This window comes from Epinephelus fuscoguttatus, linkage group LG14 (assembly GCF_011397635.1).
Source record: "Epinephelus fuscoguttatus linkage group LG14, E.fuscoguttatus.final_Chr_v1".
Classification (NCBI taxonomy): domain Eukaryota; kingdom Metazoa; phylum Chordata; class Actinopteri; order Perciformes; family Serranidae; genus Epinephelus; species Epinephelus fuscoguttatus.
Window position 1 is genome coordinate 23,515,484 of NC_064765.1, and position 17,750 is coordinate 23,533,233.

Below are 17,750 nucleotides of genomic sequence, written 5' to 3' on the forward strand. Positions count from 1 at the left end.
TGCTGCAGCCTTACCCGAAAAGCAGAAAGGGAGGGGTCGGGTTTAGTTTAAAGGAATACTCCAACCAAAAAGTGATCATTTTTACATCAATTACCCACCCTGTGTTACGTCGAGAATGTTAGAATCACCAATTAACCTAACCTGCATGTCTTTGGACTGTGGGAGGAAGCCGGAGTACCCGAGCATGCAAACCTTTCACCTCAGGTTCGAACCAGGAACCCTTTTGCTGTGAGGCAACCATGCTTTTTCTTCTCAAATGTTTGTGCAGTCATGCTTTATTTTGTAGACTTTTACTAAAATTGAGACAAAACAGGACAAAAATTTGAATGCTCAATTTTGATTTTATTTCAGAAATGAAAAGTACAGTTCAAAAGTACACAGATAGCTAAGAAAGTCAGTAAAGAAGATCATTTGTATCAATCACAATACAGCAGATCAAAAACAAGAGGCATCATCCTTTGTTAAACTTCACATGGTAGGATGCATAATAGCCGTTGTTGTACATGTAAAGCCTCTGATCGGTTGGATTGTAGTGCAGGTTGACAAAGTTCTCCTGGAACTTCTGAAGGGGAATACTCATGTATTTCTCCTTTCCAGTCTTGGTGTCATATGAGTAATAGATCTCCTCTGTCATCAGATCTCCAGGCCTGGTGGCATACATAACTCCACACACCATGAAAGCATTCCCTACTTGAGGCTTATAGGCACCAGTGGTCCATTCATCCTCAATACCGAATGATTTCTCATCTATCTTAGCAATGACAATTTTACCCTTGGCCTCCTCTGTGGCATACATTACCCACAATCCTTTCTCATCAGCTGAGAAGTCCAGGTACTGGTTTGGTGAATATGTGTAAGTGAATCTTTCGCTTGCTTTTGTGATTTGTCTGTGACTATACACAGAAGACGTCAGGTTTAGTTTGGACATTCTGAATGGGTTGGCAGCCTGGTAATACACAGTGTTACCATGGACAATGTAGTTATTACCACTGCCTTGGTAACCTTGTGGCAGAGTGTGGTGTGTGAAGGGGGATCTCTGAATGAGTTTGTCGTAATTAGAATACAAGTAGAACTCATACACAGAGGGGCTGCTGTACGCACCGTACCAGTACATTGACTCATAGCTTCGAACTGGTTTGGAGTCTTTACCCCAGCCCCCATACAGGTACCCTGGGTTCAGATGAGCATTCAGTTGGGTGACAATAGGCTTGCTGACGCTCATTATTCCTGTGTGGTTGCAGTTGCCTGGGAAGAAGAGAAAACATTCACTATCACATGCACCTTGCTGACCAGCTACTGCAAAAAAAGAGCTGGCCGATGGTCTCACCAATATCTGGCTTGATGAACTCCTGCTCCTTCTGGCACTCCTGCAGCTTCTTCTGCAGCTTAGCAAACTCAATGCGGATCACCTCCAGGTTGCTCTTGTCGAACGTCTCCAGTTGGTTCACGATGAGGGTCATGTTGTGGATCTGGCACAAACAAACACAGTTATCATTATAACCGGTAAGATGACAGGAACGGTAAAGACTCGAGCTTGACCTCTCACCTCAGTGTATAGACTGTCGAGCATGGGCGAGGAGGAGTTGAGGGAGTGTCTGAGCTGAGACACCAGAGCCTCGAACTCTTGGAGCTCAATCCTGAGCAGCTCAAAGTCCAGTTTGATGTAGTTGTCGGGGTTGCTCTCCAGCATGGCCACTCTCACAGTCAGGTCCATCAGTTCTGCCAAGAAGATAGCCAGTTTGCCGCCATCATGGGTGAGCTGGAAGACACACATCCAGCAGTTTTACACTGTGAATAATGATTTGATTTTTTTTTCCTTTTTCCTTTCCTTTTTCTGAACTCTGAATCAGTGCTAGGCAGACAATGATAAGCAGCAAAGGAAAAGACAATGAGGACATTTACTGATATTCTCTTATATTAATTGCAGGTCCCTGAATTGAATCGAATCGAAATCAAATCAGCTTTGTAGAATCATCAAATATTGTATTGTCCCTGAAAGAATCGGCATAATATTGTGTCATGATGTCACTTGTGATTTACAGCCATAGTAATCACCAGTGTCCAACTTCACCCCACATAACATTTTATCTTAGCAACTTAACCACAAAACAACAAATGGTATTCTGTAATAATTTTTACTCTAAAGGGTCTGTGGCTGATAATGGTTCTCAGTAACATTTTAAATGATCAGATTTCTTGGTTTAATAGGAAATAAAAAACAGTATCAGAATGAATTTTGTATGCCAAATATGCTGATACATAAAAGGAATCTGATTCCAATTGTCAATGCCTTTCAATAAAGATCGAGAACAAATGTACAGGTAGATAGAAATGTAGAAATACAGACCAAATAAGACAAGAAAACCAAACAATGATAAGCAAACATAAACAGGAAATTATTACCGCATGCACCAGCAGATAATTTTGAAAATAGATACACATATATATTAAAAATATTTTGACACGGGGTATCATATACAGTATCTGTATACAGATAAAACTGCATGTATAATTCACTTTCACAATTTATTCTCTTTTTTGGTTCAATTTGTTTTTTTTAGTAGGAGAAATTATTGCATTATATTAGGCTCAGGATTTCATGTAATGTTAGTAAATAGCAACAATTTTTTTCTTTTACTTGTGATGCATTTATTGGAGTTAAAATTCTTCTTGAAAAAAATATTTTTATTCATCTTGAGCACTAATTCAAAACTTCTAAACATCATGAAAAACACTAGCTATGGTGTGTCATACTTACTTTATTCATGTGGATCTCCACCTCCAGCCTCAGGTCAGTGGTAACCTGCTGCATGTGTTCCACTCGGTCAGCGGGGAAGTTGCTGTCGGGCAGGAACACACTGCAGACACACTCATCGCTTCCACCAGATGTGGTCACGTTCCCTGACTCCCAGTCTTCCACCGGCTGCAAGGAAACTCAGTTATCTTATTAAGGTACTACACAGAACACATTTTAATAAGGACTAGCAGTCATCTTTGAAACTTACAAGCCAAGCCAGCGCAGGGCTCAGTATGGGAAGGAGAAGCAGCAGAGTCAGAGGCATTGTGTATCTGCTGGCAGGATGTCTGCTTGCTATTCTGATCGGAGGGTTTTACACCTCTATTCAGCCAACAGAGAGCGTGTGACATCATCCCACAGTAATAACTATTTTACTAGCATCCTTGAGATCAGTGCAGGTGTGCATGTTAAACACACTGTCCTGGGATTACTACATAATGATACATGATTGGGTTTTTTCCTCTGAGAAATTTTAGTTTATTTAGTCACTGAAAAAGACGTAAGGATGGAAATGTTAACTGCTGGAAAACTCTGGAACATTTTAGTTTTGTTTTTATGTAAGACAATACTTTGCTGGTGAAAACAAAGTGCACTAAATATTAAAAAATGAAACACAATCAAGTGTTTAATTTGACAGAGGCACCACATATGTAAAAAAGTGTTTTTATGTGAAGCAATGATTATCTGTTATCTCACGCTTCAGTGTGACAAATAAATAGGGGGGAGGTCTCACCCACTTTTATGATGCTGAGAGCCACCATGTGGCCTGAAGTGGCACGATTACGAGCTCACTATACAATAGAGCTGTTATGCATTCAGAGTTTATACTTAAATCAGGAGCAAAATACACAGTTTTTTGCCTAGACTTGTGATATTTGATTGTCAATTTCTCTTTTCACTCAGTTGGTATTTTGATTAGCTGGAGATAATTGCTTTAAAATTAATCTTAAGCTTTCATTACACCCTGGAGAAAAACTTAAAATGCTATATAAGTGTAGCAAAGCAACTTATTCTTGATTCATGCTGTCCCTCTGGATTGGAAAAGCAGACACTACCATGAGCATTGTTTCTCCTCTGTGCAAGCAGAAGAGAGCAATAACTGCACGTTGACCTCGACACTGTTGTGTGATCATTAAAAGATACAATGACTGATTACACTTCTCCGCTCCAGTACCTGCACCTTCTCTACTTGACTTTATATCTTCAACATGTTGTGTAGCTCTGTTCTTTTGATACTGTTGTCCTTATATTATATTTGTGTGACATTTGGACATCAGCTCTGGGAACTTTACCCTTGGATCCATTATTCAATTTGATTGTAAATCCTGTTCAACCTCCGATGTAAACTGACTTTTGTTTTTGGTAATCATATTTCTATTGGTTGACCTTTTTCCCCCTTTTGCATTAATTATGGAGAAGACTTAGAATCAAGTAACTGAAATATTGTGTTGGCAATGCATCACACATCTACTTCTATACATAAAGGTTATCACATGTCAATTACAAATGCATATAGAAAAGAAAATTTGATCACAGCTTATTATAAGTAATTTTCCAACTTCAATTTAAATATCATATGATCCTAATTACAACAGTTATATAATAGATTGACTGATGTGTATTTGGCTTATGTGTCTGTCCAATTTTAAATCTAATGAAGATACAGCTGATTTTTAATCATGATCTTTTCCCTTTATTGTGTGTATCAGTTAATTTGTGATAGTTTCATTTATTTGAACAGAAAGTTAAAAGACAGTTTCAATGCTTCGGTCTGATTTTATTCAGGAAAAGACAGTAGAAAGTCTATGTGTGACAATACATAGCTTTATAGAGCTCCAGTGACAAAGTGAGTAAATACAGATCAATCGTATCAATCACAATACGACAGATCACAAAGCAGAGGGATCATTCTCTGTTAAACTTCACATTGTAGGTCACATAGTAGCCGTTGTTGTACATGTAGAGCTTCTGATCGGTGGGATTGTAGTCCAGGTTGGTGTATTTCTCCTGGAACTTCTGGAAGCGGACGTTGAGGTGTTTCTCCTGTTTGGTCTTCGTGTCGAACGCGTAGTAGATCTCCTCTGTGTTCAGATCCACCGACCTGGTGGCGTACATGACTCCACAGGCCATGAAAGCGTTGCCGGCCAACTGCTTGAACACACCGGTGTTCCATTGGTCCTCAATGCCAAACGATTTCTCATCTATTTTAGCGAGGATGATTTTACCTTTGCTCTCCTCTGAGGCATACATTACCCACAAGCCATTCTCATCAGCAGCAAAGTCAATGTTCTGTTGGTCTGAGTAACTGTAGGAGAACCTTTGACTGGCATCTGCGATTACTCTGTACTCATATTTGGAACTGGTCAGATTCAGTTTGCTCATACTGAAAGGTGTGTTGTGCTGGTAATATACGGTGTTACCGTGAACAATGTAGTTGTTACCAGTACCCTCCCACCCGCTTGGTAAGTCATGGTGTTTGAATGCGGACCTCAGAATCAGCTTTTCATAGTCGGAGTACAAATAGAAGTCATACACATAGGGACTGGTGTATGCACCGTAGAAGTACATTGATTCATAGCCTCTAACAGGTTTGGAGTCTTTTCCCCAGCCCCCATACTGGTAACCTGCACTCAGATGAGCATTCAGTTGGATGACGGTAGGCTTGCTGACCGCCATGATTCCTGTGTGATTGCAGTTGCCTGGGAAGACAAGAAAAATGTTAATATTTGGTGAGAATATCTGATTTTTAAACTGTTCTCCACAATCATCTGACTAGCTGTCTTACCAATATCTGGCTTGATGAACTCCTGCTCCTTCTGGCACTCCTGCAGCTTCTTCTGCAGCTTAGCAAACTCAATGCGGATCACCTCCAGGTTGCTCTTGTCGAACGTCTCCAGTTGGTTCACAATGAGGGTCATGTTGCGGATCTGGGAATAAACACATTAATCAAATGCAATATTCCAATAAAGAAGAAAGCTGCGTTATTTGCAAGTAGGTTGAAAATAGTTCTGTTACCTCAGTATGCAGGCTGTCAAACATGGGCGAGGTGGAGTTGAGGGAGTCTTTGAGCTGAGACACCAGAGCCTCGAACTCTCGGAGCTCAACCCTGAGTATCTCGAAGTCCAGTTTGATGTATTTGTCGGGACTGCTCTCCAGCATGGCCACTCTCACAGTCAGGTCCACCAGCTCCTTCAAGTAGACCTCCAAGTTGTCCTCGTAGCTCACCATCTGAGGGAGTGAATAAACACAAATCAGTACGGTGACATCTCAGCAAAATGTTTAAATGTGTGTATGCTGTGGAACCCTTCAGTCTTACTGCACCTTTTTCACTTGAATATCCACCTCCAGGATCAGATCCTTGCTGACCTGCTGCATGTGCTGAACCCGGTCGGCAGGGAAGGTGGTTTCAGGCACGTACACATGACAAACACACTGACCTGCCTCACCCACTGACACAGTCACATTGCCAGACTCCCATTCATTCAATGGCTGAAAAGACAAAAAACCATTAAGACTGATTATGATGAATGACAGATGCACCTGTATGTTTCAACAGAAAATAAGCGTCACTTACAATCCATGCCAAAGCAGGACTGAGCAGCAGTAGCAGCGGCAGCACAACTGGAATCATCTTGTCTCAGTTTACCTCTCAAATGTCTCCTTGGTGGCCTCATCGTTGGGTTTTTAAAGACAGCTCTTATCACGTCATCTCAAACACCTTCTCTTCCCCCAATGTTGTTATTTGAGCTGTCTGGAACTTCAACGCAAGAACAGATGTTTATTCTCAAGTACCGTATGAGTTATGGCTTCATCCTTGTTTGCTCACAATAACTTTTGCTCTGAACATGGGATGCGAATGAGAAAAGTGCCATATGTAGTAAATTGTGGCGTCATCTTGTAATATTTATGGCCTGTTAGCTAAGTGTTAAAAGCGGTCATCGTATCCACAGGTGGACACTGTCTCAGGCTTGATCTAATCCAACTAGACCACTTTTATCAATGATTTATCTTGCTACCATCATCTGTAGTGGTCAGGTCTCACTGTATCATGAATGAAAGAGTCAAATATCCTCCTTGTATTGTTTCCTCATGCGCATGGTTAATTGTGTAATCTAATGCATGTGACTTGGGTGGTGCCTTTGAACAGTGCGGTTCATGAGTCGGAGATACTGTGCCACAAGGGAACAACTTGTGAAATCCTGACTCAGACCCCAGGAAATCACTATGCACAAGCAAGTTTTATTCACTTGAGTGGCAACTTTGAAAAAACAATTCAGCTCTACAGAAGGAAGTTTGAAGTTATGGCCATGATAAACATAAAAGTCTAATAGTGAGCGTCAGTAATGAAAAGAAAACATTATGTATTTTAATCTGGAATCTGAAATGTTTTAAAGGTTTGCATTCAAATCAGCAGGAGTGTAGTTACCATCTAAACAGAAAGTAGTGGAAAATGTAGTGTTTGCTTTAAGCAAAAATGAGTCCTTCTCCAAATATTGCATATACGTGCATGTCCCAGTAAATCTGCCTCTACATCACTCCAGCTGCCAGAGGGAAATGTTAGCATGGTACATCACTGCAAACCACAAATATGTAACATTTGCACATTTCACACATATCATATCAACATTTCTAAAGTAACATAATATTTATGATATTTCTCTGGCTTCCTGTGAAATATCGTATCAACTTCAAGATTCTGCTTCTCACCTTAAAGGCCCATCATGATCAAGCCCCTTTCTACCTGTCTGAACTCCTTGACATCTACACAAGTACTCTTAGATCCTCTTCTGCAATCCAACTCACATCACCATCTGCCTGTTTGACTACCATGTTTTCTAGAGCCTTCAGCCATTCTGCCCCCCGCCTCCGGAACTCTCTCCCCCAACGACATTCGCAATACTGACTCCCTTTCCACTTTCAAATCCTGCTTGAAAAGACACCTTTTCAAGCTGGCATATTCAGTATGATTTAATGGTGACACATATTGATGATGATGATTTTATTATGATGTTTTTGTACCTAATATTTATAATTATGATTTGGATTTGGATTTTTTTTTACTGTGTCTTGTAAGGTGTCTTTGAGTGCTTGGAAAGGTGCCTATAAATAGAATGCATTATTATTATCATTATTATTATTACTACTACTATTATTAGAGTTGTTGTTGTTTATGAGCTGGCTGTGTCATCAGGAGGTGGAAGGGATGGTGGATGGTGTGTCACCTAGGTGAGACACCTGCCTAGCTGCAGACCACAAACTTAAAAAACTGTGTTATAGTAAATCTGACGCTGTTTTTCCAGCACCTTTTTAGGCACCAAATGTGGGTGTTTTTTAGCGACCCGTTACTGTTTTTCCACTAGATTTGACCAAGACATCTCTGTATTCCCTGCTGGGATAGTAACAAAAAGCTTCTTTGTTTTTGACTAAGACAGTTTTGCTGAAATATTGCTGCATTTCCAGGCAGTAATGTGCCCCCAAAACTGGGCATTTCAAGTCAAAACACAATCTTTTCCTAATCAAAGGCAAGTGTTTTTTGTGCCTACACTTAATCACATAAGTCACAGTTTCAGTGTGTCCACTACATCGTAATGTACAAATGTATGCATGGTTTGTTGGACTGTACAGTGCCCACATTTTCTCTGGTGTATGGGTTGTCTACACACACACACGTGAAAAATTAATGGGGAAAAACATAAAATATGAGTTCAGCCACATGATGACTGCAGATTCGTCTGTACAGGACACGAGAGGTCACTGAATATTTTATGAACCTCACATGCCTTTTTCACAGCAGGCATTTTGACATGTTAGTAGGAAAATCAAAGGCGTAATTATTGATTATAAGTTAATTACATTTAGGTGTGCGTGTCCCTGTTGTTGTGCATGCTGGCTCACTGGAATATCTTATGGGGACACTTACATGTAACAGAGCCATGATTATTGTCATTAGTATCACTTGCGCAAAGTTAATTCCGGACTACAATGGAAATAAGTCTTCCGTTTTATTGTGTAATCCTTTAGAAAGTTAAGTAAATCAATGCACAGCACATCATCTAAATTCACACTATTCGTTAATATATTGTTGCTGATAGTTCACTGCCATTTTCTCTCTCCCCTATTGGATTGTCATGTCACACTGATTTTAGAAAATGTGTCCTATAAAGATACAGGTAGTGAAGTGCCAAAGAAACATAAGCGTTAGGTGAGTATCATAGTAGGTTGGGTTTTATTATTTTCTTTTTCTTATCTACCTTGTAGGACACTGGTCTTTTACCTGTCTAAAACAAGTATTTTCACAGCAGACATTTTGACTTGTCATTGTAGGAAATGCACAGGTCTCAATAACAACATTAACAATGGCTCTGTTATATTCAAGTGTCCCAGTAAACCATTACAATGTGACAGTGAGCCAGCATGTACAATATCAGGTCCCTGAAAGTGAAGCAGATAAATAATTCAGCCTGTAATAATGTCATTATTTTCATCAGTGCTTTTACTAATTTGACATGTAAAGATGTCTTGTCAACAAGGCCTAGTCCAAAACTGTTGCAACAGCAATCTAGCCACTTTGGACTATGGCTGCAGGCTGAAAGTGGGTAGTTTGTAGGCACATCAGAAAAATGAAAAATGCAAAAATCAATATAGTAAATTGATTTACTGATCCTGCAATCCAGCATTTCAAAATCAAGTGTTGCACATGCTTCAAAATGCTTATCTAATTGTGGGAATTAATTCCTCCTTTTGTGTGGATGTTTATGGAATTTACTTATAATGTAAGATCAAGATCAAGTCTTTAAACAATTTTTTAAATATAGATCAGAATCCAGTTCTGCATTTCTAAATGTCAGATACGTACAAATGCCAACTGAGTCATGAGTAGTAGCATGATCCTACCACCATAAACAATACTTCAATTTGAATGTGTGTGAGGCACTAGAATGAGTGTGTGAAGGGAGCGAGGTGAATTAATAATCGTTAGAAAATAATGCACTCTTCATGAACATTTGCACAAGGACACACATGACACTTATTCAATGCTTGAGATAATTTATTGGCGATCAAGAATAAGGATGCGCTACATGAACTACAAGGGAAAAAGAGAGATACAATCATTGTTTCATTCATAAGTGTGTGTGATACTTCATTAAATCACAGATGACATTTTAGGAAAGGAGAAATGGTGGTTCCACCGTGGCTGTAACTGTGTGGTTGAACCACAGATGGTAGTTAACATAGTAGCCATCATTGTACATGTAGAGCTTCTGGTCAGTGGGATTGTAGTCCAGGTTGGAAAACTTATCCTGGAACCTCTCAAAGGGAATGTTGAGGTAGCTCTCTTTTTGGGTGTTGGTGTCATACTTGTAAAAGATCTCTTCAGTTTGGATGTCAATTGTTCTGACTGCATACAGAACGCCACACACCATGAAGGCATTGCTCACCCCTGGCTTATAGACACTAGTCTGCCATTCCTCCTCAACCCCAAAAGATGGCTCGTTTATTTTAGCAATGACCATCCGGCCACTGGACTCCTCTGTGGCGTAGGTCACCCACAGGCCGCTCTCATCAGCAGCAAAATCAAAGTTCTGATTGGGGGAGTTGGTGTAAGAGAACCTGGTGCTAGCCCTAGGAATCACCCTGGACTCATATTTCATGGTGGTGAAATTCAGTTTGGCCAACCCGAACGGGCTGTTGATCTGATAATACAGTGTGTTATCGCGGATTACAAAATTGTTCCCTGTGCCATACCAGCTGCTGTGTAAGTTGTGATGCTGGAAGTGGTTTCTCAAAATGAGGTTCTTATAGTTAGTGTAGAACTTAACGTCAACAATGGAGCCACTGGTGTACCCGGAGTACCAGTACATGGACTCTCTGTCGGGGACAGGCTTCGAATCTTTTCCCCAGGCTCCATATTTGTATTCAGCGTTGAGATGGGCGTTCAGCTGGCTCACGATGGGCTTGCTGACCTTGATGATGCCTGTGTGTGCACAAGAACCTGCAAAGAGAGAGGAGAAATTAGAGTCCAAGGAGGGTTTAGATTAGATGGGGATATCAGCAGGGCTGGCCCTAAGTCGGATTTGGTCTGGGGGGTCCTTTCATTGTATTGTGCTCACATAGAACTAAACTAGAACTTGTGCATTGGAAATATTAGTTTAAGCACACATAATACAAACAAGTATGTAAAGACTGAAGTGAGATTTATTAGCAACAACACTTTCTTTGAATAGACTACAGTAAATATGGTATTGGCATTACCTATTTACCCTGTGAATATGTTTTTTTACCTCAAATTTTTCAATTAGACTTAGAAATACTCACTTAACCTACCTACCTAAATTGTCCCTTGCTCCTGTCTCTGAGCTTTTTGTTTTATCACCATTTATTGACAAAAATGATACGAAATGTTTAGAAAGTTAAATTTTTCATTTCATTATCATCATTATCATCTATCATCTAGAGCCTGGGCCCTTAGCAGCTGCTTGTATCTCTTAATGAATCAGCCAGCTCTGCATATCAGTGTGAATGAGCTTACCAATGTTGGGGTTGAAAAGCTCCTGGTGGCGTCTCTCGCACTCCTCTAGCTGCAGCTGCACCTTGATGTACTCCCGACGTGTCGCCAGAACCAGATTCTTGTCGTAGGTCTTCTCCAGCTTGTTCAGGGTCTCCACCATGACTGTGATCTGTGAATAAACACATGGTTTGCCAGTGGATTCACATTAGGTCTTGTTAATGCTGAGACCGCCATCATCAGGACTTACCTCTACGCGCAAAGACTCGAAGACAGTGGTGGAGCCTTTGATGGAGAGCTGTAGCTCTTTGATCAGAGCCTCCACTTGTTTGATCTTCACCTTCATCTCATCCATGTCGGCATCGTTGTAGGCATCGGGTTTCTTCTCCATTATTTCTATTTCTGCCGTCAGCTTTATTATCCTTTCTGAGTATGCTGTCAGTTTGGTCTCGTAGTCCTCCAGCTGAAATAAAGTCATTACAAAGAGGATTATACACATTCTTGCCTGTCTCAAATATGTTATCATCTTTTGCACGTGCCTCAAATATGCCTGAGCACCTTGCCCATCTCCAGCTCCAGTTTGTGTGTGATCTCCCCTGCTGTCTGCTCCACAACCACCAGGTCTCTAACAGGAAAGGTAGTACTGGGCAAGAAGGCATCACAAGTGCACCTGTCCCCGCTTTCACCTCCTGTCCCATTCCTCGCATTCCCTTCGCTCCACAGGCCTACACGCTGAAACACATGAACATAAAAATTAGCTTACCTCGAATGTGAAAGCGTCAAAGAGTAAAATAGACTCAGTTGGTCAAAGTAATGCCATACATACCCCCCAGGCCAACGTGGAGCTCAGCAGAGCTAAGAAATACAGTGAGCCGATCATTCTTGGTGCAGTCAGAGTTGTTATGATTGAGATAGCTGGATCCTCGGGGCTTATATAGCCTGTCTCAACATCTTGCAGGTTGCTGCACCTGTCCTAGTTCACAGCGCCGTTAGCCAAGGCACATGCCAAGATGTAACACTTAATGTTATCTTCAGCAAACAGAAATTAAATACACTGATGTTGGTCTGAAATGATCCAGTGTTTGGGCGTGCATCAGAATTCAAAGAATCGCAGATGCGTAGGTGTACCATCTGACACAGTTCCCAAGTGTTATGAAGTGTTTGTTTCCCCAGATGGTCTGAGTGCTGAATATACTGGGCACATTTGTCATTTTTAGAGACTAGAAACAAGATGAATAAATCTTTATTTGATAGTTGTAGCTGTAACAAAGGAGTCAACAATGTTGGGGAATCAGAATTGTAATGTTTGATAGAACAATACAGTCACATGATGGTTCAATTTTTTGAATCTTTATTCGGACGTTTCATGGTTTTCTTTTTCTTCACTTTCTTGGTTTTGGCTTTAACCACCGGCTGCTTGGCATTAAGAGCAGGCCTGGACCTGGTCAGGTGGTTAGCAGTGGGGCTGAGCTTGCTGTTGCTCATCTCTGGATCGGAGCGTACGCCCTGAGCAGAGATGGACTTGCCTGGAGAAGAGCGAGGGGAGTCATCCAGCAGGTTTGGCTGGGAGTACGAGCGCATAGCTGGGGAGCTGGTGGGACGGTAAGGCGTGGTGCCTCCTAACATGGGCAGGTGGACATGCTCATTGCTCATATTGGTGACGGAATAGCGACTGCTGTTGGACATGATGATGTGGTGCCAAGAACTTAGAGGAGTGGCAGAGAAGTGCTGAGGACCACTTGAATCCTCTTTGGCACCTCCTGGAGATATGACCATGGAGCTGCGTGGTGTTACCGCCTCAACAGCACTCTGGAAGGTCTTGAGGATGCGATCACTCTTCTGCTTCTCTTTCTTCTGACGGGACTCAACCTTCCTCAGCTGGCGGCGATGATCCCTCATCATCTGTTTCCTTGTATCTGCCAGTCCCCTGCACAGACACATCAAATAACACACTTGCATCACTCTTTTACGACCTCATTCAAGGTGGAGATCTGGATGAATTCCCAGCTCACAACCAGAACACACTGTGTTGAACTGCACCATCATTCAAACAATGATGAAACTGTACAAACTGACATTAACGTCACTACTCATAGTTCAGCAACAATAAACTTTAACATATCACAGGACTACTGTGTGAAACAATTTAGGAGGCCCACCTGTGAGTGGGATCAAACATCAGGAGACATGCTCACCTGTAGTCCACCATTCCTGTCCTGTCACGATCAAGTCTCTGAATCAGCTCCTCAATCTGGTATCGATCCAAAGGAATACTTGATTGCTGTCATGGTTTCATAGAACAGAAGGAAAAGTCAGAGTCAGAAACACGGTTGCTTTTTTCAGTATCATTTTGTCACATGGATTGCCTGTACTGTATTTCATTAAGTTGATCTGTTCTGTACACATGACATTTATTGTATCTGTCCATCCTGGGAGAGGGATCCCTTCTCAGTTGTTCCCCGTGCAACCTTTGTTGGGGGGAGTTTTTCCTTATCCTCTGTAAGGATCCAAGGACAGAGGGTGTCCTGTGTTGTAAAGCCCTTTGAGGCAAATTGTGATTTGTGATATTGGTCTATATAAATAAAAATGAACTGACAGACCAAATTTGGCCGGCGACAGGGTACCCGCCGACCATTTTCTGAGTCACAATGACATTAAACTGATTGATACTGGGATTTTTTGTACTTTTAATGTTAATGAGGTAACAGAGCTCATAAAAAAACATCAAAATACAGCTATTTTTATGAAAAACATACCAGGGAGGTTCCACGGTCCCCCCGATGGAAGTCAGGGCCACGCTCAGAGCACCCTCAGATCCTAGAAATGTCCCTGCATACACCTGACCTGTGTTTGGCTGCTGCAACTGGCTGTAAGATATCTGATTTATTTGCCATATAGGCCTAGTGTCAATCCTGTTGCCTAATTTGAATTTTAAAGTGAATTTTATAGTCAGTTCATTTAAAATGAAGAGTTTCAAAGACAGATGAGTTATGGGTCTTTTATCTGATAAATAATTTAAAGTTAATTTAATTAATGGTTATTACCTGGCCCCTGGCCTCCTGTCATTTTACAAAAGTGGCCCCTGAGCAAAGCAATTTCAGTATCCTTGCCTCGCAGTATTGATTCAGTGTGAGCTGTCACTGTGTGCTGGTCACTGATCGGCATCAGATTTGTGAAGAGGACTGGAAGAGAGCTCGTCATGCATGATTTCAGAGGAATATTTCATGGTATCCTGTCCTGCAAATGTCACTAACTCTGCTCAGCTCAGTTTATCAATTTATCTGGACACCTGCACAGCCTTCCTGAAGTCAGCAACAGGGACTCGCATGGTGCCGTCTTTGTCGATGTTCCGAAAGAAATCCCACAGGCGTAGCTTGCGCTGATCCAAATAATCCTTCAAAAACATTGGAGAAGACATTTTGTTATTTATGAAACACATGCAAAACCAAACTGAGTTGTCATCATTTGACAGCTTTACTAAAATAATATGAGAGTAGGCTATAGTATTTATTATTTATACTTATTCTCATCATGTGACCAGAACAGACCTGGATGACTTTCATTGGATCAACACGTTTTGGTGGCTTTTTAGCAATGAAGCCACCGACTCCTCCGTACTGTACATCCAGACCGGGATGCTCCTGACATGTCACCTCCAACAGATGCACAAAGGTCTCATTTACCAGCACGTTCTGCTCAGTAAAAAAGCAAAACAGGATGGTATACACAGGATGCAGGGTGTTCATTGTGCTCGGGTAATAATGAAAGGTTTAATTTGTTTAAATGTGATCAAATAATGTGACAAAACAGACAGACAGACAGTAGTGACACAGTTACTCACACATATGTTGATCTCCTCCAAGGCAGTTCTAGGTGTGTTCTTCACCACATGAACTAGGGCCAGTGCTCCCTCTACTGTTAAAGAGTTGTAGGCCAGCTACGAGGGTGTAAGAACAAATCATCCCCTTACAGTGTATCTGAATAATGATGATGCATGTTAAACACTGTCTCACCCACCCACCAGTAGGACTCGGAGTGTGTCATTAAACTCGAGGCCCCTGCACAGCATGCCGACACCCTCGTTGGTGAGGCGGTTGTTGTTCAGGTTGAGGTGCACCAGAGTGTTGTTGAATTTTAGGGCCTCTCCCATCGCCAGGGCACCCTCATTCCCAAAGCCGTTCCATGATAAGTCGAGGTGTTTTAACATCATATTCACCTAAATATGGAGAATGTGGTCAGATGTATATCAAGGCAGTGATCAAATGGATTTCTTAGACAACCATACCTTGAGTCCAGCACAGAAAGCCACAGCCCCTTTCATTCTTAGATGGTTCCAGCTGAGATCGAGCACCTCAAGACCCTCGTTGTTTGCTGCAGAAATAGAAAGTAAAATCTGAGAGAAGTCTTTTGTGGTAAATTCTCTTGCTTGGCATGACATTAATAAATGGATGGATTACTGAGAGGGCCTACAGGGTAAAGACCAAGGGGCCCAAAGTATCCCTGGCCTTCACATGCAAAATGTCACTCAAATTAACACATATGGACCAGGAGGAAACTTAAAATGACCACAAAAAGACATAAAAAGAAGAGATGCAAAGGAACTACAAAAATGGGCAAAACAACCACCAGGAGACATAAAATGACTACAAAGACACAGAAAATGACCTCATTAGGACATAAAATTACCTTACAGAGACAATAACAAAAAGATAGAAATCAACCACAAGGAGACACAAAACCACAAAGAGATGCAAAACCACCACAAAGTCTATATGTCTTGCTCCTGTAAAGGAGAGGTGGTGGGGCCTTTTGCATATATGTGCCCAGGGGCCGATTGTCTCATAACCCGCCCATGTAAAGTAAAGCAATGCATTCGGTCACATCTACAAAGATATTAATATTGGTGTATTTTACCGTACCCAACAGCTGTCCCAAATGTTCTCCTCCTTTTCCCCTAAACTCATTGTGGCTCAGGTCGAGTTCCTTTATTCTGGAATTGATCTACATGAAAATATAAGCATCATAATGTGCTAAGGAAATGCCTTACCTACAACCTTAAGTGTCATCTGTCACAAAAGCCTTAAAAGTCAGTGTTTGGATAACTGATAAATAATCACTTACTGTCAAGGCATCTGCAAAATATTTAGCGTCATCATCAGTAAATCCATTTCCTGTTGGGACAAAATAGGCCTATTTAGTGTTTAAATATACAAAATAAGTATACTATTGAATATAAATAATGATCTAAACTGATCAAATTTACTGGTCTTGTAGGATATTGTTCACTTTTTATCTTTCCATTAGCGTGGTCTCAGTACGTCACCCTTCAGTTCAGTTGAAACCTGTTAATTAACCTGAAATTACCTGAAAGTTTCATAGATTTTATTGAAATGTTGTCCAGCAACACTTTAGCCACATGCTCAGCTCCTGCAGACTGCAGACAGTTGTTGGACAAATCCTGAAAGCAGAACACTCCAATGTAAAAGTCAAGTTAAAAGCACTTGTGACCTCTAGTGGTAGCTTTGGAGTCCAACATACCAGGTGCTGCAGGGTGAAGTTCGCCCTCAGCATCTCCACAAGGTATTTGGCTCCCTCAGCTTGTATGTGATTGTCTGCCAGTTCCAGAGTGTCAATATGCATGTCAGCCTAAACACAAGGAGTTTATCAGAAATTTTCTAATTTAGAAAAAGCAGTACTTAGTAACATTTGTTTTAAACTTACCACTAAAGCGATAGCGAGTGCCTTGCACCCCAAAGGTCCCAGCCCGTGGTGGCTGAGGGTCATGGTTGTAGAGTCAAGGTTTCGTATAAAGTAGGAGACTGGCACCACACCCACTACTCTGCAGGCCTGGAGGTACACCTCAGATATAGACGTCTCCTTGTTGCCCTCCTCTGTTTCTACAAATGAATAAGCCCATATTATATGAGTGAAACATATCTCCAATGTTAACTTTGTGCACTGTATGGGCCCTTGTCTATACATACAGCAGTGAATGCATGTCACTGCAGCATTTTGTCAAAACAAGCCATTTATTTGCCTTGTCTTTGGAGTGCTTTTTACCACAAGGTTATGAATTAACAGTACAGATTTACAGTTACACAGCAAGAGAAACAAAAAGGCTTCCAAAACAATTTATCCAAAAACTCCAAGAATGAATTTTCTGTACTTACCATCTGACTCCAAGTCTGTGTCAAACTCATCCTCCATGCCGTGGGGTTGAGTCGGGGATGGACAGTCATCATCTTTTAAGCAGAGAGACTCAAAAGACAATGTTGACATTGCTGTATGCCGCCAGAGCCTATGCTTGGTTTGAAACAGTTTCCCAGAAACAAAGGGAATAGCTTCAGTTTTTAGGTTATTTGTTCATTTATTCCTGTGTGTTCTGATGGGCTAGCAACCACTGTGAAATGATATAGGCCTGTGCTGTTTAGCAAGTAATTCTACCCC

The 17,750-nt window shown here is 41.3% G+C and overlaps 4 protein-coding genes across 4 annotated transcripts; all 4 read right to left on the minus strand.

Moving 5' to 3' along the window:
• Positions 1-451: 451 nt before the first annotated feature.
• On the minus strand, positions 452-3,062 carry LOC125901317 (olfactomedin-4-like). Its single transcript, XM_049596963.1, has 5 exons — positions 3,006-3,062; positions 2,759-2,923; positions 1,547-1,759; positions 1,328-1,469; positions 452-1,245 (listed from the first exon to the last, which is right to left on the minus strand). The coding sequence occupies exons 1-5, from the start codon at positions 3,060-3,062 to the stop codon at positions 452-454; spliced, it is 1,371 nt and encodes a 456-aa protein (XP_049452920.1).
• Positions 3,063-4,566: 1,504 nt separating this feature from the next.
• Positions 4,567-6,444, minus strand: LOC125900782 (olfactomedin-4-like). The gene is made up of 5 exons (XM_049596003.1): positions 6,372-6,444; positions 6,119-6,286; positions 5,813-6,025; positions 5,583-5,724; positions 4,567-5,496 (listed from the first exon to the last, which is right to left on the minus strand). Exons 1-5 carry the CDS (start codon positions 6,426-6,428, stop codon positions 4,703-4,705), a joined length of 1,374 nt encoding a protein of 457 aa, XP_049451960.1. The 5' UTR covers positions 6,429-6,444; the 3' UTR covers positions 4,567-4,702.
• A 3,380-nt stretch (positions 6,445-9,824) lies between these two features.
• On the minus strand, positions 9,825-12,218 carry LOC125900780 (olfactomedin-4-like). Its single transcript, XM_049596001.1, has 5 exons — positions 12,130-12,218; positions 11,862-12,035; positions 11,554-11,766; positions 11,328-11,475; positions 9,825-10,790 (listed from the first exon to the last, which is right to left on the minus strand). The coding sequence occupies exons 1-5, from the start codon at positions 12,181-12,183 to the stop codon at positions 9,961-9,963; spliced, it is 1,419 nt and encodes a 472-aa protein (XP_049451958.1). The 5' UTR covers positions 12,184-12,218; the 3' UTR covers positions 9,825-9,960.
• A 359-nt stretch (positions 12,219-12,577) lies between these two features.
• On the minus strand, positions 12,578-17,741 carry LOC125900822 (leucine-rich repeat-containing protein 74A). Its single transcript, XM_049596062.1, has 13 exons — positions 17,474-17,741; positions 17,025-17,200; positions 16,842-16,949; positions 16,668-16,761; positions 16,425-16,474; positions 16,223-16,304; positions 15,589-15,674; positions 15,325-15,519; positions 15,145-15,240; positions 14,852-14,995; positions 14,593-14,697; positions 13,499-13,584; positions 12,578-13,230 (listed from the first exon to the last, which is right to left on the minus strand). Exons 1-13 carry the CDS (start codon positions 17,580-17,582, stop codon positions 12,639-12,641), a joined length of 1,923 nt encoding a protein of 640 aa, XP_049452019.1. The 5' UTR covers positions 17,583-17,741; the 3' UTR covers positions 12,578-12,638.
• Positions 17,742-17,750: the final 9 nt, after the last annotated feature.